At 34.5% G+C, this 22,837-nt stretch overlaps 2 protein-coding genes across 3 annotated transcripts in view; one reads left to right on the forward strand and one right to left on the reverse strand.

Annotated features, from left to right (window-relative positions):
• Positions 1-8,354, reverse strand: part of LOC145689689 (uncharacterized) — a 177,307-nt gene extending 168,953 nt beyond the window's left edge. The window contains exon 1 of the mRNA XM_081763886.1: positions 8,232-8,354. The gene's annotated coding sequence lies outside the window, so the exon portion shown is untranslated. The remainder of the gene's footprint in view (positions 1-8,231) is intronic.
• A 657-nt stretch (positions 8,355-9,011) lies between these two features.
• LOC145689054 (uncharacterized) overlaps positions 9,012-22,837 on the forward strand; it is a 287,546-nt gene continuing 273,720 nt past the window's right edge. For both annotated transcript variants that reach the window (XM_081763184.1, XM_081763183.1), the window contains exon 1: positions 9,012-9,093. In XM_081763184.1, the coding sequence (XP_081619310.1) occupies positions 9,044-9,093 (50 nt within the window). In that variant the 5' untranslated portion in view covers positions 9,012-9,043. The remainder of the gene's footprint in view (positions 9,094-22,837) is intronic.

A 22,837-nucleotide genomic window follows, 5' to 3' on the forward strand; every position in this document is an offset into this window, starting at 1 on the left:
TTCTTTTGGAATAATCTGATACGCAAAATCTTTAACATTACCAGACTTATATTCTCATATAGCCAAAAATGTGTTTCTATTCACCCCATTTGACGGTAACTTCATTCACTTATGTTGTGGGTCCAGGTAAATGACAACGTTGCATTTTCATTTAAAATTGGGTGCATAAAGAGTATACAGCACAAACATCTCGTCCGATTTTTTAAAAAAGTGTTCACTTTAGATTGAAAACGTCATATTTCGAGATGTTTTTCCTCTTACATTTTGTTGTAACTCTGATAATAACAGAGTTACCCTATGTCAGGGAACGTTTGAGACATCCTGTATACATCATAAGAAGTTCCTTTCTAAATTCTACACGGATGTGGTTTCATTGAATGTGAGGTGGGTGATACACATTAGGCCTTTTGGGAGTACGTCACACGGACGACCGTAATTTTGTGTTCAAAATTTTTATGAACTGGTGGGATATGTGATACATATGGCCACGGGCTAGAATTTTCTCAGTATGTCAAATATACAATCAGATTTCATGCAGCTTAATTTGATGAAAAGCTATTGCCAATTGAACGTTACATTTACCTCTTTCTTGCAGATGTTGAACCATGCCGTTAGCACGTGAGGAATGGATCGAAATAATCAAACTATGGGGCGGGAGGAGTATATGTGCAGTGGTTGCCGATTGCAGAGTCATCCACAATGTGACTCTGTGTCACATGTTTCAGTGTCACAGTAATTAACTAAATTTGAGAAGACGGGCACATTCGTGAACATACATCGTAGCGGTTCAAACTCGCGGGACCTTGTTCCTTCCCCATTTTGAACCGGTACATGAAAATGCCATTTTCTCCATGTTTGCCTGCGCCGATTTTGAAAATTCCTTCACTAATCGATTTCTCTCGTCGAGTACTACAAGAATCAGTTAAAATCTCGCGGGCCCTTTTTTCTTCCCTATTTTGAACTGGTACATGAAAATGCGATTTTCTTCATGCTTGCCTGCGCCGATTTTGACAATTACTTCACTAGTCCATTTCTCTCGTCGAGTATTACAAGAATCAGTTAAAATCTTGTGGTCCTTTTTTCTTCCCCATTTTGAACCGGAACATGAAAATGCGATTTTTTTTCATGCTTGCCTGCGCCGATTTTGAAAATTCCTTCACTAATCGATTTCTCTCGTCGAGTACTACAAGAATCAGTTAAAATTTCGCAGGCCCTTTTTTCTTCCCCATTTTGAACTGGTACATGAAAATGCGATTTTCTTCATGTTTGCCTGCGCCGATTTTGAAAATTCCTTCACTAGTCGATTTCTCTCGTTGAGTACTACAAGAACCAGTTAAAATCTCGCGGTCGTTTTTTCTTCCCATTTTGAACCGGTACATGAAAATATGATTATCAGCATGTTTACCTGCGCCGATTTTGAAAATTCTTTCAGTAATCTAGGGCCGCGGTGGCTCAGTGGTAGAGCGTTCACCTCTGGTACTTGGGGTCCCGGGTTCGATCCCAGCCCCCGCCAAGTGAACTTTGTGGTGGGCAAACACCGTGTGCGTGGGTTTTCTCGGGGTTCTCCCGTTTCCTCCCACTTTCTTCATTCCACCATTTCATTCATTACTCATCATCACCGTCTCCTTTAGCCTAACTGGCATAACCGTGGGACGTAAAACTCAAAGATTTCATTTTTTTCAGTAATCTATTTCTGTCGTCGAGTACTCAAGAATCAGTTAAAATCTCGCGGGCCCTTTTTTCTTCCCCAAGCCAATATTTTTGTATATTTTGAATGTATTCAAGTATAGAACAAAAGTATTGTATAATTCCCTTAGTAGGCTTCTCAACTTAATATTTTTCAACTTAAATTTTATTTATTTTTATTATTTATTTTCTTGTGACTCAATATTTAATTGCAATCGTTCATTGGGGAGAAGGGTGGCCATTCTCAAATATATAAATATAGTATTCTTAAAATTTATGTGTTCTCGTACTATTAGTTTCTTCCACTAGACCTGGAAATTGCAAAATTAATACCTGGAAAATCTGGAAAATTCCGGGAAATTGGGTTCCATATTTATGTATGAACACTGCTATTTACAATTTTTTTTCGAATAGGGAGAACTGTACGAAAGGGTGTTTTGGGAATGGTATAAGAGTAGGTTTCTGGGAGTGTTGTTCGAAATGAAATCTTTAAGTTTTACGTCCCACTATTATGCTGGCTAGGCTAAAGATGACGGGCTGTTGTTCGGTGGGGGTCAATGTTGCCAATTTTGGGTAAAATCGCTAAATAAGGGGAATTCGACCTCAACGATAGCGTAGGGTGACCATAAAATTTTCAGTTAAAAACGGGACAGGTTCTTGCAACCCTAGACTTTTAGATCTACCTTTGTTCTTATCAGTGCCTTGATATCAGAGTTCCCCCTCTCTCTCTTCGTTACAGAGCGGGTACTTATGAAAAAGGAAAGACACGTTGAAGTTTGTTTGACACACAACCAACTGCTAAAACCTCTGCTGCCTTTCGAGCAGTACTGTGAACTATAGAGTATGTTTAATATAGGGAATTTCAGTTCAATTTTTGCCTCTGTTATTATTAATTATTAATACTTTTAAAAGGAGTAAAGGTACTGGGTTTGTTATTTACTTCTTTCATTTACAAAAAACGGGACGAATACTACTTTTCTCCATCTACTGACGGGACGGCCGGGACACGCCCCTAAAACGGGGCTGTCCCGGTCAAAACGGGACGTATGGTCGCCCTACGATAGCGACAAAAATTTTTTTTCCGATTGGAGACTTTTTTGGGTGATTTTTAAATGACGATTTACCTACTTACACGTTTAGCGACTTTTTGCTGCAAACAAAATGTTCATCTGTAGAGAAGCATTATTAGTTCAAAACAGTTTTTACGTTCTTTTTTTCTTTGTTTGTTTGTTTTAATCAGCGCAAGTGATGAAGAGTTTGGAAATACAGCGTACTCACTACCCCATAATCCTGCATTGTTATGTTACCCTTGCCCTCTAACGAAGAACAACTACAAACTTGATGTCCTTTAGTTCGCAGAGTTTCCGTTGAGAGACACACGTACATCATTACCGATAGCAACAAGATTAGCTATAGATGCGTGAATAAAGGTGAAGAAGGTGTTTGTTATATTTGTCCTTTGGGGTCTTTTAATTATTCTGCACTTTTTCTTTTACAAAAAATTGCTTAACGTAAGTAATTACTGTAGTGTTAATTATTTCGGAACTATTTTGACCACAACATGAACAAAGTACCTGAAACAACCTGAAATGATCCCTGAATTAAAGGATTGGTTGCGCCCTGTTTACAAAGATGTGAATAGAACCAGCGGCGCAAATCTGTCTTCAACATTGGGGTGGGGTGGGGTAAGACCGTTACCATACTTTTTTTTGGCGATGTCCAAAATACTTATGAAGTTGAAAAACAATGTTGTGGAGGATCAGAGTTGTCTTCAGCGTTGGGAGGCTGCAGATTTGAGGCTTATTCTGGGGGCATCTATTTTATCTCACGTTCCTTTGTAGCAATCGGACAAAAATCATCAAATTTCTCCCAAAAAACACATTTCAAATCGGATTATTGGGGAGAAGTCCCCCTCAGTTCCAAGATTGGAGGGGACGTGTATCCGTCATCTCCCCCGGGATTTGCGCCACTGAGTAGAACATATTGTTTAGTTTACATCTACAACTTTAAAACAATGCTTATAGACAATGAATTTCCCGATTATTTCTTATAGCGACTTTTCACCCAAAATTGGAGTCGTCACCTCTCGTTTCGCAAACTTATTGCCAACATTTTAGAAACTGGTTGCGGGGAGAGCTACAATGGATGAGTCAAGTTATTTCGTCGCTTCCGCTGTGTGTTGCCTTTCCTACCTTATCTTTAATCCTATAGTAGCTTCTTTCCGAAAGTTAAAAAAATGCAATTCTTCCTTTCTTAATAGTATTTATTACCCAAAGTATTACGTAAGCATTGTATGTTACTTATGTAGCTCACAGAGCCGCAGCTATGGGCGAGCAAGCAAAGCACGTGTTCCGGGCGCGTGGTTGGAGGGGCGCCTAAAAGAGAGGTTATATATTAGTACTTTTCCTGGCGGTATTTAATACTTTTCATCAGAGTGCGAAATCATGAAATCAAAGTGAGAGGAGACTGGAGGAGTGAAGAGAGAGAGAGAGAGAGAGAGAGAGAGAGAGAGAGAGAGAGAAGAAAACGCTCGCACTTTTACACTTCAAAGTAAATTAAGTCTTATTAATTTTTCTGTCCCCCTCCTCCCCCTCCCCTAAGTTCTACTGTCAAATTAAATAGCTAAAAACACTCCCAGGCCAGAACCGCATCTACGTTGGAAATTTGATCGAGATCGGTCGGTCGGTGCAAGAGATTAAGAAAAAATGAAATGAAACCTTTGAGTTTTACGTCCCACAGTTATGCCGGTTAGGCTAAGGGAGACGCTGATGATGAGCAACGAATTAAATGGTGGAATGAAGAAAGTGGGAGGAAACGGGGAGAACCCCGAGAAAACCCACGCACACGGTGTTTGTCCACTACAAGGTTCACTTGGCGGGGCTGGGATCGAACCCGGGATCCCAAGCACCAGAGGTGAACGATCTACCACTGAGCCACCGCGCCCCCCGGCCGGGAATCGAACCCGGGTGTCCCGCGCCAAAGGCGTGTTCACTAACCGCTTAGCCACGAGGGAGCTCATCTGTGAGGCAGTGTAACCAAAAAAAAAAGAAAGAAAAAAACGCACACTGGATGTTTGCGCAACTGAGGATCAAAACATTTTCAATGGAGTATGAGAAATAGTTAACGTCAATCAAAGTGTGCTTTTGCTTATTCATTACTTCGTTAATACTTAATCCCTTAATTCCTTCTAGAAATAGTGAAACAATACTATGAAGAAACACTAATTAAACTAATAACAATTACGTTGTATTTCTTAGCACACCACGAAAGTAATATACCGTTTTTACCACCCATAGAATTTGAACCTATACTGCATTAGTCACGCCGTAACGAAAGCTGAAATTCAAAGAGCTGGCACTCGTAACTGTTGAAGCTGTGTTGTAGCTACCTGTATATCACGCGGCCTGCGTTGGTACTCCTCAACATAAACACGTCACGGCCCAAAGCCAGGAAACATCACAGACAGAAGACAGGGACACAAGCAGTGCCTGACACTTCACGAACTCAAACCCACCAAGACTCAACTCAACATGACCTTCAATTACGTTCCAGAAACCAAACCAATGTTAAGGCACAAACTCACCAACTTCTTATATGAAAACACAAAGAAAACAATCTAACTTTTTGGTTCCAAAGTGATGACATAACAATAATACTAAAAAGGTTTTAATTTTCAGTAACCCAAACATTAATTAATTAGGGAACATAACAAAGCAAAAATAAATAAATAAAAATAAAAATAAATTAAATTAAAAAATAAAAACCTGACAAGTAAGCTCTCCCTGACTACTTTTTTTTTAATTTCAGTGAGGCTGTAAAATATGTCAATATCTTCGGAAAATATATATATTTCATTGTAAACAAGTTCTTTAAACAAAAGAAAGCTCTGTAGTAGAGCGCTTACCTCTGACGCGTTAGGTCCCTGGTTCGATTCCTGTTCCCGACAAATAAGCTTTTGGTGAACACTGTAGGTGTGGTTATTCTTAAGACTTTCCAGTTTCCTTACATTTTCTTGATTCCACTATTATCATGTATCTCATCGTCACCTTCTCTCTTACATTGATGTACAATCATGGGGCGTTAAACTAAAAGCAAAAAAAAAGCAAATATCCTAGTAAAAATGAGTTTTCTAGACTACACAAGTGGCCCCGCGTAGCGTAGTCGCTAACGCTCTCGCCTTCGGTGCGAACGGTCCCGGGTTCGATCCCGGTGGGGAAACTCGGTCGAAAAAGTATCAAAAGATTTTAAGTCCAGCCATCCTGAATAAGGTTTCTTTGGGTTTTCCTCATTCACAGCAGGCAAATGCCGGAGCGGTACCTAATATATAGATCCCAGGCCGTTTTCTTCCTTCCCCAATCCTTTCTTCCCTTCCTTTCCCCGGATAGTGTGTTCACCGAGGGAAGTCATCCCTCATATGTGACGGGCTAACAAGAGCATTGATGCCGAAAGCCCAGAAATCTAAATCCTAAATCTTCACTACACAAGGAAATTTTCGCGCTGAAAACGGTTTCTTAACAATTATGTTAAGCAGTCCTGTAGTAACTCTGCACCAAGTAATAAATCGTCACATATAAAACGGAATGAATAAACACATAACATTCATTTTGCTACCTTGAAACGCAAAATGTTTCAAAACATTAATATTCAAAGATTTCTCAAAATTCAGATTCACCCATTCCATTCTCCTCAATCATTAACGAGTTACAATAGTCAGAATTGTAGTCATAAACTACCTTACTTAGTTAATACTATATTAAAGCAAGTTACACTAAAATAATATATAATTAATGGAATATTTAACTAAAGTAATAGTTAACTATTGTACTTACCCAGGCTTTTGTTTCCTTCCTCTCTTCTTTTCCGTTTGTAAACAACCTCGTTTCGCAAGCAAAAGACGGTAGTTCAATGACGTCAGCCATGGCGAAAGAAAGAGTGTCTATAGGCGGTCTGGATCTCACACACAGATGGACGTATATAACATATAGCTGAAGTATTTAACATACGTATACGTATGTAAAATACAGAAGATTGGTAGATGTCAGACATCCTGCAGAGACATGATGTAATATCTAAGCATGTAAAAGGCAGTACCTGTGTAGTATATGGATAAAGTACGCTCCGTACAGATTTCCTTAGTAAACATAATGAATCCTTGTATTTGTACAATATACCGCTGTCCGGATAATGGATTTTTCTCAGTGTAGAAATGCACCTTCATGCATATGAGTATAAGAATATATGAATATAAATAATTAAAATATAAGATGGATAATAATATGAAATCATAAATAATTATAAAAATTTAACTGAAAAATGAAATGCGAATATTTTGTAATTACATTTTTATATGAGGACAATTCGGAAAGTAAGCATACGGAATGTCCAACTGTATTAACAATATTATTTCGGTCCAGGGTTCTTTGTTAATTTGTAGGAAATCAATCAAATGAATAATTCATATTATTTCGCAATCTGATTAAATATGAACGAAAATATGTATAAAAATGTCATGGACAATCATTCGGTACCAAAAAAATATAACATTCTTTTATGGCCAGACCTGCACATTTATGTTGTTAAGTTTTGTGGCCAGACATATTTTTCTAGGCAGTTAAGATATAATACGTAAGTAGGCCATTATGAATGGATGTAAGTTCAATTAATAAAGAAGATATTTTTGTTATAAGGCAAATGTTGAAAAGTGTTCGTAAATACATAAGTTTAAATCTATTTTATTCTGTGAGCTATATTTGAACATTCGTGGATTAAAGTACCTTTTAAGCAGTCCAATAATCCTATTTTGTAACTAACTGTCCTAAAATAGCTGAACTTAAAGTAAGTGTTACACACCACAGCCATCACTTCATTCAAGTTAGGTTTCCTTCAGCTAAAGTAGATTCAGTTAGTTTGTACTAGTTAGACAAGATTAGCTTCAGCGAGCCTAGCTTATTTCTCTTTAATATTAAAAAAATAAAGGATTTAGTTACTGTGGAGCTACGTTGCATGCTTAACGTAGATCAGCATTAAACTAAGTAAAATAAGAGTATGTAATTATTCAAATATGTGTTATATTGAAGTGCTAGCAATATACATAAAACAAGATGAAATTAATAATCGTTATCTTAGTATAAGCATAAAGGAAACTTGTACAAATATTAACCTTGAGAATCGTAAGTATAATTTCGATTCTTATATGTTTCTCTTTCTATTTCACTAATTTTAAGTTATCAAATTTTGGCAGACCTAAAGTAAATTACTTCCACAATTTAGCTATCCATACATCAACTCTATGAAATATTTGCATCATTGTCTACAGTCTACACTATTGTGTTTGTGCATAATCTAAGTTTAACTTTGTCACAACGTGTCGCTGAAGTTAAAATCACAAGATTTGTTTCAGATGGGAAACTGAATTACATCACTCATGTTAGTATTATAAATCTTCGTTTGATAGAGTCTGTGTCTGTGAATGTATATTGTTTTGAGTATTGTTGTGAAATATTTACCTGGAAATGGTGTGAAATAATAAATATGATTAAACTCACTGTCACACAAACTGAGTAACTACATGTAGCTTTCCACAACATGGCGAAAACAAAAATAAGTTTTAAAAAATACTAAGATGAGGCAAACGAATCCGCATTCTATTCCAAGCACGACTATCTTATCAACAAGTCACAACTTGCCCTTGTAGAATAATTATTAAATAAGAAAATGTAAAGAACGTATCGCATACCTTTTAAAAATTATAATAAACAAAGTAATTCGCAGTTAAGCCAACACAATGCATAACTCAATTTAAAAAAGAAATCAAACAGTATAAGTATTTTAATATATATTTCCTTTTAAAATATCAGGTTTAATTGTTAAAACAGCTTTGTAACTATTCTTTTCATGGATCGTAATAATACATTTTTCTCTTCAAAAAAATATTAAGCACGCAAAGTAACGATATTGAATTTTGTTTATAATTGAGTCGCCTCGACACAAGTGTTGCCAGATTTTACCCATTATAACATTCGAGGTCTTTTTTTTTTTAAAAAAAAAAAGATTATATATACACTTGTTTATGATGCTGAAAATATGTATATTATTATATTAGCAGATTAGATTTTTATCTTTCATTTTATACATTTTAATTATGAATTGTTTTAATATGTTATACGTATATACATAAAACTCTTTCTTTCATAATATCTTTTTTTCTTCCTTTTAAATTTCCGTTATTACAATGGTCAACTGATTTTAATAATGTTTTTGCAACAAGCGTAAAATTATATACTGTTGAATTTAATAGCAATGAAACTTATAAGTATCAAACCTGGTAAAGGTTGGTTTAGCTATCATTCTTTCAAGAATGAATTGGCGTTATACAATTTGTCTTTTACTTGGGATTTTTGGCGTTGTGTAAGTTTTTATTTTAAAATATACGTATGTAGAATTTATTTTTAGAAAACAAAAGAGAAAGGGAAAATTACAGAGAAATATTTTTTTAGTAAAATGAATTTCAATTAAAGTTAAAAAGAAATTAAATGGTTGTTTATAAAATCTTCTTATGGCAAACGGTTGTCTTAATAATGTGTTGATTTGAGTAACTAAGTTATTAACTCACAAAATTATAAATTCTACTCCGTGTTTTAATAATAACTGTTTGTGAATGCATTGCAGGAATTTTAAAAGCATCAACATACCGTAATAATACATGAAGTAAAAAAAACACTGCATGAATATCTTCACGTTTTCTACAAATTTTCAAATGATACTATAACATCAAATTATTACCCAGATCTATTGTACTACCACTTTATGATTGGTAGGAATCTAATCATGTGAAGTTGAATTATCAACAGCAGTTAAATAACGGAGACTCAATTGCGTTGTTCTCAATCTTGCTAAATAGTAAAAATATTTAATACTGACTACAAATATGATCTTACACATTTTCAATCAGAGATTAAACCTTATTAAACGCATATTGAGGATGACAAGTTTACCTAAGTCATATCATGATATCTTTTATTTATTATTAATTAGATTAATCCTTTTCCTACAAACCATTTACTCATAAAAATTTGCTACTATTGACATACATGTAAAGAGATATAACCAGATTAGAAATTTAATAAGATCCCATTTTTTGAATTAAAATAAAATTTGCAAAGGAGAAAGCTTTCAGTACCTCTTTGACTGTTCACATTTACATTCAACTAGAGATGCAAGGGCTCGGAAAAAACGGCTTTTTATGTAAAAAAAAAAACTCGTTTTTTTCTCCTTCGCTTTTTTGCTTTTGAAATTTTGGGCTTTTTCAAAATGTTGCTTTAAATTCCGTGTAACGTGGGTTCCTGTCACCAAGGGGAATGCCGCGTCCTCAGGTTGCGGATCGAGGAGAGGGCCTCTAGATATAGAGGTTAGCTGCGAATATACTGAATAAGCAGTCGCGGACAGACGACTAAGAGTGGTCCTCCAGCTTGGGAGTTTGGGTAGGGCTAACAACCTCCTCCTGTAAGAAAAAGCATTTGTTCAGAAATATTCACAAAAGCCTCGGACAAGGACTAATAACTTGGCACAACCTCAGCAAAAGAAAATGGACATGAGATTTGGAACATGGAATATTAGGAGTCTTTATAGGGTAGGCGCGTTAAAATCCGTAACGAGTGAGTTAGAGAAATTTAGGATGGACCTAGTAGGAGTTCAGGAAGTTAAGTGGGAAGGAAATGGATCTGAGAATTCCGGAAATTTTACGTTCTTTTACAGGGAAGGAAATAAAAATCACCAGTTAGGAACAGGGTTTTCCGTTCACGAACGTATATTACTAGCAATTAAACGGGTTGAATTTATTACTGACAGACTTTCTTTTAATCCTCTTAGGAACGGTGGTGTGATATTATTGTTTTAAATGCACATGCCCCAACTGAAGATAAGGATGACGATATAAAAGACAGTTTTTACGAAGAACTGGAACGGATATTTGACCAACTCCCGCGATACCATATGAAAATTCTATTAGGGGATTTCAATGCGAAGGTAGGACGAGAGGATATTTTCAAACCGATTATAGGGAACGAAAGTCTGCATAAGGAAAGTAATGACAACGGTGTTAGACTCGTGAACTTTGCAACATCCAAAAACCTAATCGTGAAGAGTACAAAATTCCCACATCGCGACGTTCATAAATACACTTGAACATCACCAGACGGGAAAACTCATAATCAAATTGATCACGTTTTAGTAGATAGAAGAAGGCAATCTAGCATAATTGATGTCCGGTCGTTTAGAGGTGCTGATTGTGACACTGATCACTACCTGGTAGCAATGATAATACGAGAGAGATTATCGCTGAATAAAGGTAATATTCATTGTCCGAAAACGGAAAGATTCAATTTAAAGAAATTAGAAGATAGCCAGGTAAGAGAGAAATACCAGATTGAAGTTTCGAATAGATTCTCGGCTTTAGAAGATTCGGAGTGCACTAGTGTTGAGGATACCTGGATTGAAATTAGAGATAGCATTAAAATTTCAGCGAAAGAAAAATTGGGACACGCGGAAATACGTAGGAACAAACCATGGTTCGACCAGGAATGCATAAAACTAGCAGAGAAGAGAACACAGGCAAAATTACGCTGGCTAGAAAATCCGAATGATATAACTACTCAAAATTTCGCAGATATCAGGCGGGAAACTTCCAAAACTTTTAGAACAAAGAAACGCGAATTTCTGAAAGCTAAAATTAAGGACCTTGAAGATTATAGTGAAAATAAAAACATCCGGGACATGTATAAGGGAATCAACGAATTTAAGAAAGGCTATCAACCTCGTGCTTATATATTTAAGAAATCTGACGGTACAGTTCTCACTGACACGGATAGAATCTTAAATAGATTGAAATATTTATTTGACGATTTGCTCAACACGCAACCAAAAACTAGTGTGCATGGAGAAAAAGAAGATACACACCGCAGAACCGTATATTCCAGAACCCAACCGAATAGAAGCAGAAACCGCTATAAAGAAATTAAAGAAACACAAATCTCCGGGTGTAGATGAAATTTCGGCTGAGTTAATTTTAGCTGGAGGCGAAAAATTGTGGAACAAGATACAACTCATTTTCTTTATCTGAAACAAGGAATAATTGCCACAAGAGTGGAAAGAATCAATCATTGTTCCAATTCACAAGAAAGGCGACAAAACTGACTGTAATAATTATCGAGGCATTTCTCTTCTGTCAACATGCTATAAATCCCTTTCAAATATTCTATAAGCAAGACTGACACCATACGCAGATGAAGTTATTGGAGATTATCAGTGCGGATTTAGACGAAATCGATCAACTATCCACCAAACCATTCGCCATTCGCCAAATACTCAAAAAAAAGTGGGAATACAATACCTCGGTACATCAACTATTTATTTATTTTAGAAAGGCGTACGACTCGGTTAGGAGAGAAACGTTATACAACATTCTTACAGAACTTGGAATACCGAGAAAGCTAATTAGATTAATTAAGATATGTTTAAATAAATCCCAAAGTTAAGTCCCGGTAGGAAAATTTTTGTCTACGAGCTTTCACGTCGAAAATGGCCTAAAACATGCAGATGCGTTGTCGCCATTATTATTTAACTTCGTTCTGGAATACGCTATAAGGAAAATCACAGATAGCAACCAGGGCCTACAGTTGAACGGTATTCACCAGGTTATGGCATATGCTGATGATGTAAATTTAATAGGGAATGATAGGAGAACAATAGAAAGAATTGCAGAGATCTTATTAAACGCTTGCAGGGACATGGGTTTAGAAGTAAATGCAGAAAACACTAAATACATGGAAGTGCGTCGGGACCGGAATACAGTTAAAAGCAGGGAATTCGTGTTACTATTCGGTTCAAAATCTCTTGTCGCCGCGATTTCTGTCGAGGAATTTGAAGCTTAAAATATACAAAACGATAATCATGCCTGTTGTTCTGTATGGCTGCGAAACATGGTCACTTACTCTGAGGGAAGAACATAGACTGAAAGTATTTGAGAACAAGATCCTGAGACGAATATTCTGACCCAAGAGGAACGGGAATGGGAAATGGCGGAAACTTGATAACGAGGAACTACATAATTTATATGGTTTACCAAACATTGTTAGCGTCGTCAAGTCTAGGAGGCTTAGGTGGGCGGGTCATGTAGCCAGAATGGAAGAAATTAGAAACGCTTTCAAAGTCTTGACTGGAAGACCAATCGGAAAACGACCATTAGAAAGACCTGGGCGCAGATGGGAGGCAATATTAAGATGGATCTCGCAGAGATTGGAATACAAAGTAGAAACTGGATGCAGTTAGCTAAGGATAGAAGTCAGTGGAGAGCTTTTGTGAACGTGGCATTGAACCTCCGGGTTCCATAGGCTATAGAATTAGTTAGTTAGTTAGGTGGTTGGTTTAGTTGCTTTAAATTGATAAAGAATAGTTTGTTTCGCTTCTCTACAGCACAAAAACTCATTTGATTAGTGGTTGATGTAGATAAGAATATAGAACCTCTAAAATAAACCATGAATTTCGAAAAGATTTTTTTAAAATTCTTAACATATTTACATTATGAATTCCAAAGGATTAACCAATATATATATAATTTGTTAACTTTTTATACACAAAAATGAGTACTGTTTTTTTTTTAAAAAACAAAAAGATACACAAATAACTAGCAAAATTGTATGTAGTATTTTTACTTCAAAATATCACATACCCTCTTTTCAAAACAAAAAAATTAAACGTGAGAGAAATATATTTAAATGATTATCTTAAAAGCTGCACATCAAGACTTGGTTTCGAGTGGTTCTGTACATTCCTGAAATTTTTAAGTTTTAACTTTCATATACATTGTATGAATGTTTGGAACAAATTTTTCATTTATTGATAACATACGTAATAATGTTACAAACTATCAGGTGCTTGGAATCTGTAAAATCGGTAAAATTCATTACTCTATAATGCACTGTTTCTTAAGCTTGTTCAGAATCGGGAAAGAACCAAATTTTCTATTAATGAATCATATGCGTAATAGACTGTTCATCTGATCGTGAGGTTTCCTAGACTTATAACCTCCATCATGGTTTCCCCAGTCCTGAAGGTTTCTGAATATTTAACGACAGGAATTCAACATATCATTCCGAAACATGTTTAAAAAAGATAAAAACTATGGAATATATTTGAGAAGGGTAGAAAGAATAAAGCACTGTTCTATTTCACAAGCGACCAAACTGAAATTAATAATAATTGAGACATTTCTCTTAACATTCTATTAACAAGATTGATTCTATACGCAGATGAAATTACTGGACGTTATCAGTGTGGATTTAGGGAAATCGATCAACTATCGACCAGATATTTACTATTCGATAAATATCCGAAAAGAAATGGGAATATATTACTCAGTACATCAACTGTTTATTGGTTTTAAAACTGCTTACGACTCGGATAGGCGGAAAACATTGTACAATATTCTTACAGAATTCGGTATACCAAAAAGCTAGTTGGATTAATTAAAATATGTTTAAATGAATCCCAAAGTAAAGTCCGAGCAGAAAAATTCTTGTACATGAGCTTCCACGTCGAGAATGGCCTGAAACAAGGTGATACGTTATCGCCATTATTCTTCAGCTTTGTTCCGGAGTACGCTATAAGGAAAGCTAAAGGTAGCAAAAAGGCCCTAGAGCTGTATTTTATTCACCAGGTTACGGCGTTTACTGATGATATAAATTTAATAGGGGATGATAGGAGAACAATAAAAAGAAATGCAGAGTAGTTATTAAATGCTTGCAGCAACATTGGTTAAGAAGTAAATGCAGAGAAAACTAAATATATGGAAGTTCACCGGCATCGTAATATGGCAAGTTGTGGATGCATTAAAATATCAAATAATACTTTCGACAAAGTGGATGCTTTCAAATATCTGGGATCAATATCACCACACCAAAGTCATATCTACGAAGAAATTAAATGTTGACTGAAATCAGGAATTCGTGTTATTATTCAGTTCAAAGTATTTTGTCGTCGCGAATTCTGTTGAGAGATTTAAAGCTTAAAATATATAAAACGATAATCATGCCTGTTGTGTTTTATGGTTGTGAAAAATGGTTGAGGGAAGAACGCAGACTGATAGTATTTGAAAATAAAATCCTGAGACTAAAGTAGAAGTATTTTAAATTATACACAAAAGGATGCCGTCTTATTTAATCATGATACGTGATATCTATTGTTTAATCATTGATAATGACTATCTATTGATATGTAATATCTTATGCTGTGTGTCACAATCATGAGGCCGATGTCTGACGAAAGTGTATGAGGTTTTTTCCTGGAGGAAGTTGAATGACCTTGCTGGTTAAACCATGGCCCCTTAAGAATGGCCCCAGCACCCTTCGCTCCTTATGTATAGCACCTGAAGAATGGTCCCCAGCTTATGTAATTTTAATTCCTTCGTATGCTGAGCCATACTCTGTAGAACAGCTATGCTGACTCTTCCTACCACGCTTGTGACGCCCCCAACCTATACGGAGGAATCTATAATTATGATATAATAAAAGCGCTTAATAATTACTCGATTAATTTAATTGGTACGTATGGCAAGCCATATTTGGACACAGTGGGTGGCGCCCAGCTTATGTAATGGTTTGTAATATGTAAAATATTACTCCTTGTTAAAGTATTACACCTGGCTTGCCAAGGACCACAACCGATACGGACGAATCTATGATTCTGACAAGTTAAAAGTTCGTAACTTTTTTCTTTCATATGCCAAGGCATACTCGTTGTTAATTATTTTATTGGATCATTTGCATAGCAAATCCAGAATAATACAAGAATCGAACCCGGGATCCTCCTCATGACATGTGACTGTACTGTCCCCCCAGGGACCACCTATACAGAGGAATTATTTTCCGAAATATTAAAAAACCTCGTAATAATTCCTCGAATAATACGGGAGAAATAAAAAAAGCTCGGTGTTAATTATTTATTGAATCGCTTCACCAGAAGCTCAGACAATCGTAGATTGTGAACTTACAAGAATTTCCTATAGAAAGTTGTATTAGACACAGTTTCGTAGGAATAAAATAAAAATGGACGCGTAGTGGATTGGTAGGGAAGTAATAGAGGATAATTAGGGTTAAAATCTTTATTCATTCATTCATTCGTAACTTCATTGTATCGTATTATTTATAATACTCCTTGTTAAATAGGTGTGAGCATACTCGTTGTTAAAATGTTTCGAAAATATTAATATGTGTGAACGTAATAAGAGGTTTAATTGTGGTGCATATACAAAGCGTTGTTCTCGTACATCTTTTGCTGGCGAACTCAACATATGAACTGAAGTTTTCGCGCGCTTTTGAAACCCGGATGAAGTGACCTTAGTAACATTAGATAAACCTGTTGACGCAACGATAAGTTATCATGGAAGAAATTAATCAACGCATTACTAAACCAGATGGCTACGGTATTGACCTTAGTACCAATAGATAAATCCGTTGACGCCATGATGATAAAACAGGAAAAAATGCCAACGATGCATTTCTGAACAAGATTGCTAGGGTATTGATCTTAGTACAATTCGAGAAATCAGTTGACGCAGCGACAAGTAATCATGGACGCCAACGCATGACTAAAGATTGTCACAACGCTGACAGAAAATAGGAATGATCAGTTGCATTGAACTTCGAAATTATTTGAGTATACAATAGAAAAAAGTAAAGTTTAACATCACAGAATAAAAAACAAAACAATGACCATGAATAGAAACTAATGACTATGAATAGAAAAATATGTTTTATTTATACTTGATGAACAATAATATTAAAAGTAAGTCATAGATTTATTTTGAAATTAATACTTCTAAATAGATTATATCTATTTGATGTTAACAACAATCTTCTTAGGAAATGTAAATGAATGGTATGATTCCATGACTTTTCAGAAGATGCGAATGACTGGCACATGAAGCTATCTTGTTTTTTTAAGAGATTCAGTGAATAACGTATGTTTTCCTTATACCTTTTATTTATGAAACTGTAGAAAAGTTGGTTGTTTTGAAATAATAATATTTGAAAAATATAGTAACAAAGAAAATTCGGTTTCACGTGATATGATGCTGTTGGTAATGTGAATGACCGGAACATGATACCATGCTGTTACTTTAAGAGATCATGTGAATAACACGTGTTTTTCTTCTGAAAAGTTCTTTGTTTTCGAAATAATATTTGAAAAATGTAGTAATAGGACGATTTAAAGTAGCATGTGACATGACATTGTTGATAACGTTTTCTTTATATATGGGCTTTGAAGAGAAGTTCATCATACAGTCGTCATGTAGTCGTTTAACTGTCAAACAGAGAGAAATCGAGCTTTGCAACGAGGTGGATTGCGATTCTCTGTTTAATATTATTGAATAGCCGAAAAAGAAGTTCATGTCTTCAGAGGATTTTCCTGACATTTTAATAGAAGACACATACTTTTCTCCTAAATCGTCTGATATTATTATAGAGAAGGAAACCATCGATTTACGGGACGATCCGGTTTTAATTTCCACATCTCCAGTGGGATCTCCATCATTATTTGCAGTGACATTACCAACCTCTTCATATAATGGACCATCACTTGGTGCAGGTTCTCTAGCAGTAAAAGTACTATTATTGAAATAGACCTTAATGGAGGGAAACGGAAGACCAATATCGCCAGATTCATTCCCCGAGATGGGTGATCGGCATCACCAGATTTATTCCCCGAGGTGGAGGGACCGGCATCACCAGATTTATTCCCCGAGGTGGAGGGAGAGACATTGCCAGGTTTATTCCCCGAGGTAGAGGGACCGCCATCTCCAGATTTATTCCCCGATGTGGAGGTACCGGTATCACCAGATTTATTCCCCAAGGTGGAGGAACCAACATCACCAGACTTATTCACGGATGCATAGGAAGAAGAAATTCTTCGTTTATTTGAAGAATTAGATGATTCCAAACCAGCCACACCATCACCAAGTGTTTCACCACTAGATTTTGTATCATCTGTGCAGATAGAACCATTAGATTTGTGGATGCATTCCAATTTAGAAAACTGTATGTGCAAGGATAACATTGTGGATGAAAAGCGTGTTAAAGACAGTGTTTTAAACTGGAAAGCAAAGAGTGTGCTACTTTGCGAAGGGTGCACCTTAAATTACTTTAGTCAATTTGGAGATAAATGCTGGTTTGCAAATAAATTAACACTCGAGGCGGAAGCCTGGTGGGTCATGATTAATAAAAATGTGAGAAATGAAGTGTTTGATATATATGTGAAGTCGCATGTTAATACTAAAATAAATTAACAGTTCTTTCATGAACAATATGAATAATTATTAAAAACTCCTACATATATTGAAGACCTTGTAAATCTACTACTCGAGAACGATAGAAGTCTAAGTTGTAATATGTAATTTTTTGTATATAGTTTCCTTTTTTCTGTATATGTACATATTATTTTCTATATTTGTATGTATTATTATGTTTGTATATATTATTTTCTATGATTATATGTATTATTGTTTATATACTTGTATATATTTTTGTATATTTGCTTATATATTATACTGAAATAAGTATATATACAAAAATTTATTTTTGATTTTTATTTAATAATAAAAACTTTTTCCTGAATAAAATATTTCATTGTTGATGTGTAAATTCTGCTTATGTATTGGTTCGCTTGTTATCTTTTACGCTTCTTATCCTTTCCCATGGAAAGTCGTTAATTATTTATTGCATCATTTGTTTTACAAACTCGTTATTATAATTCGATTGTGATTATTTTATTCGTTTGTTTGTTTCACAAAGTCTGAACAATCTTTGATTGTGAACTTACAAAAAATTTTATATAGAAAGTCGTAAGAACACTTAGTGTGAACGTAGAAAAAATTCCCATGGAAAGTCGTTCTTCTAATAAATTAGTCGGAGCAAATTGTATTTGCGAACTTGTAAATAAATAATTTGCTTTTGCAACTTTAATACAAGAGTTGTTTCGTATCTTATTTTATTGGTTCATTTATATTGTAACTTATATTTGAGGACTAGTATCTTTTACTTTATTGGTTCATTTACTTTGTAAATTCAGAACACTTACAGTGTGAAAATATTAATCGTGAATTGGATCGTATCATTTTTGTTCTCTCGTTTTCATTAAAGAAAATTCAGAGGAATTATATTACGAAATATTAAAATCATGTTAAACAGCTATGCTGTGATCACATTAATGCATAAAAAGAATGAAAGTTATATAAGGAAACAAAAAATATATTTATATATATAATAAAAATTTTATTTGCAAATGTCAATAGCATATTCCTTAAAATATTGTTTAATACATTCAAGATTTATAATAATATATGTATAATTACATATTGCCAGTTTAATGCTTAAATTGTTTTATCACTTGTTTTCGTTAATTTACACAGTTTGTTTTTATTATTTTCTGATTGATTAACAACAGTTTTTATTTTCCATTACAACCTTTTAAAAATGCATATTATATCGTAAATCCTTTTGTAAGAATAATTCGGTAATTAATTGAATATTTTCTTTGTTTAACAATATGTTATGTATATGTAAATTCCCAGTCATCAATTTCCACATTACAATGCAATGTTATGAATTATTCATATAACGCATGAAAAGTTTCCATATTAACACACGCTATGCATTATAGCTTAGCATATCATAGTCTGAAGTAATACACTCATTTCATCTAAAATACAGCGATTTTCAAAACATCCGTAACACAAAAGTTTGTGTTCGGGTTTCCAACTTGCAATACACAGTAACACATATTGTTCCTTTACAGAGAAAGAATTACAATTATATTTGCAATGGTTGTATGTATTTAGGGAAATACACTGATACTGACTATTGTTCATGCAAATACTTATCGTGTTCAAGATACGTTTCTCTTAAATCAGAAATATGATAATCATTAAATGTAATCTCATGATATGTATAGTTATATTTGTTTATAAGATATGGAATAATGTTGGTATTTATATATTTCACATGAATTTTGAGATATCATTTTAATATGTGTTCACGTATTGATTTTTTAATTAAGAAATTCCACACATTTTTAAATCTTCATCAGTTTCACTTACATATTTGTGCACAGTTTCATTTTCACTACAAATTGCACAACTTTCACAAAGTACAGATTAAGAGAGTTTATAATTTTCTAGTAGTTGTTTTACACAAAGTTCACTTACTTGATTAGGAGTACAATCACACTTCACCTCATTGATTATCAAAATGTCTTTAGAAATTATATTTTGATCTGCTACTTCCTCTTCAAAGGGTATTTCATTTGAATATCTGAAACTTCTTCTAAAGACATCATCTTTCATTACCCCCTGCTTAGAAAAAATAATTTCACATGTGTCATCTTCAGGAATATCACGATCATTTGAATTTACAAGAATAATTTTCTTTTGTTTTTCAAGTTCAAAACGTTTTTCACGTGGTGAAATAGACTGTACACTATTACTTCTGAATAAGGAAAGATTAGTTTGAATTTCACCTTTTCGTTTTTTATTATGAGAAGTTGAAAATTGTTTTATATGTAACGCTGTATTTATTTTTCGCTTTCCACTTGCTGACACAGATAACTTTTGACTGTACAACTTATCACGGTAGAATCCGCTTTATATCAGTAACACCCACTACCTGATTTATACTCACAAACCTGAGCTGAAAACTGTGCATTGACATATTTAATTCACCAGGCACATCACTTTTTATTATCAATGAAACTTATGAAGATTTTTATGTACGGAAATAGATATTATGTAATAAATTAGTATTTACATGATGTTGTATTAGAAAATATTCACTATTTTAGTAACATATAAATATTGTACTCATAATACACTAAAGATATATTATAGCCACATATTATTGAGTTCAATTCTGAAGAGATAGTCTTTTCCTTCACAAAAGGCCTTTTTACAGCAAGATTGCAAGGCAAAGGAAACAATACATACATTTAAAGGATGAAAATATCAATGATTGTTTGCATTGCGAGAGTGATCGTGCCATTACAGGTACGTTTTTGCACTGCATAAAGCCTATACAGTGTGGATACTCAAAGTAAAACCAAGTTTGGGTGTTCGAATTTGGAGGGTCGTAATGCGCGTAGTTTGTTCCAGATAAGCACATTTCTTCAAATGAAACACGAAGTGATTGGATTTAATGATTCTTGTCACACTGAAGAAGACAAACAAAAATTTTCGAGTACTATTATGCCCATGAAGGCATACAGTTGAATTATGATAACATCAGGACGAAACCGGGATTGAAGCAATGTGCGAACCTTTACCTCAATTCGCTCTACGGCAAATGGGGACAGGATACTGATATGTCTCATAGTGTAATCGTTGGTGACGAAGTCACGTTTCATATGTATTTAACAACGGCACAGTATGAAATTCAAAGTGTGGTCCCAATTAATGATGATCATTTAATTATCACATACAGAGACATTGAAACTGAAAACACCTCTTGAGTTTTCCAATGTAATTCTGGCCGCTTCTATTACTTCCACGGCTAGACTTGAACTATACAAACTACTGACGACTGTAGGACCACACACAGCCATCTACTGTGACACTGACAGTATTATGTATATAGAGAAAAAAGATGAACCTTTGTTACCACTTGGAAACTATTTGGGTGATGTAACAAATGAAATCACAGAAGGTTGGTAGTTTACAACCTTTTACGGTTTAGGCGCCAAAAACTATGCTTATAGGCTAATTAATACCCAAGTGGATGTTCGGCATATACTCATAATTAGGGGAATAAGACTAAATGATAGGACTTCTCAAAAAATTAACTTTGAGAGTTTCTGTAAATTTGTGTCTGGACAATTAGAGTTCACAGTAATAAAAAATCCAAATAGTATTGTGCGTAAACCAGTTCCGTATCTTTAGCTGTACACAAAGATACACCGTGAGGACAATAAAAAACGTAAACGTGCTGACAAGCATGACGTGACTGACGATACACCTATACCAAAACTGCAAGTGTTCCTTACAGTTATAGGCCCACGAACGAGTAAATGTGTACTGAATGAATGTCTCTTTTCACATTTTATATTCTCCTTTCCCGTGGAAAGTCGTTAATTATTTATTGGATTGGTTTCTGTGAATCCTCATCTTATTTATTGGATCGCTTCTTCAGAAACTCTGGTTATTTATATATTCGTTTGGAAATTCTAGCTTTAATACTTCCAGTGATTTATTTCGTTCTTTCTGTATATATATATATATATATATATATATATATATATATAAAGCTAAGTCTATTTTATGTATTCATTTGAATACATCATGTTAAAGTTTCAACATCCCTCTACTATTTTAATTCAAGGGCCGTCAAGGGCTGGGAAAACATCTTTTAAATCGATTACTTATTGAACGTGATCAAATGTTTACTAAAACATTTAATGATATTGTCTGCTGTTATGATGCAGTAATACCAAACTTGGACGCACATGCAAAACTACATTTTGTAGAGGGAATACCTGCAATAAATAATTATGAAATTAAAGAAAATTCATTATTAATACTTGATGATTTAATATCAGAAAACAAGGGTGATGTTGCTAATATATTTACAAAGTTTGCACATCATAAAAAGTTGACTAATATTTATTATTCAACATTTATTTCCAAAAGGAAAACATGCACTGATATTAGTTAAAATGCACATTATATTATAGTATTTAAAAATCCACGTGAAAATTTGCAAGTACAATATTTAGCAAGGCAAATTATGCCTCGATATAGTAAGGAAATCATGAATGTATTCCACGAAGTAACACATGAGCCTCACACTTATTTGTTATTTGACTTAGCCCAGAAAACAAACGATACATTGCGAATACGTACAAATATTTTTCCTAATGAAATCATGCATGTGTACGCTAAATCATGCATACAGAAATTTTTGTTTAGTCTGCATCAAGATGTTGAAGGTGAAACAACAATACAACACACTCCGTGCTCTGTGCAAATGCAAAAATACAAAACGCAAACAAATTTTATAAAATGCATCATGGGATTTAATAAGAACAATTTCTGAAGTAGCTACAAACGCAATAA

This window comes from Thermobia domestica, chromosome 7 (genome assembly GCF_964235325.1).
Source record: "Thermobia domestica chromosome 7, izTheDome1.hap1.1, whole genome shotgun sequence".
Taxonomy (NCBI): domain Eukaryota; kingdom Metazoa; phylum Arthropoda; class Insecta; order Zygentoma; family Lepismatidae; genus Thermobia; species Thermobia domestica.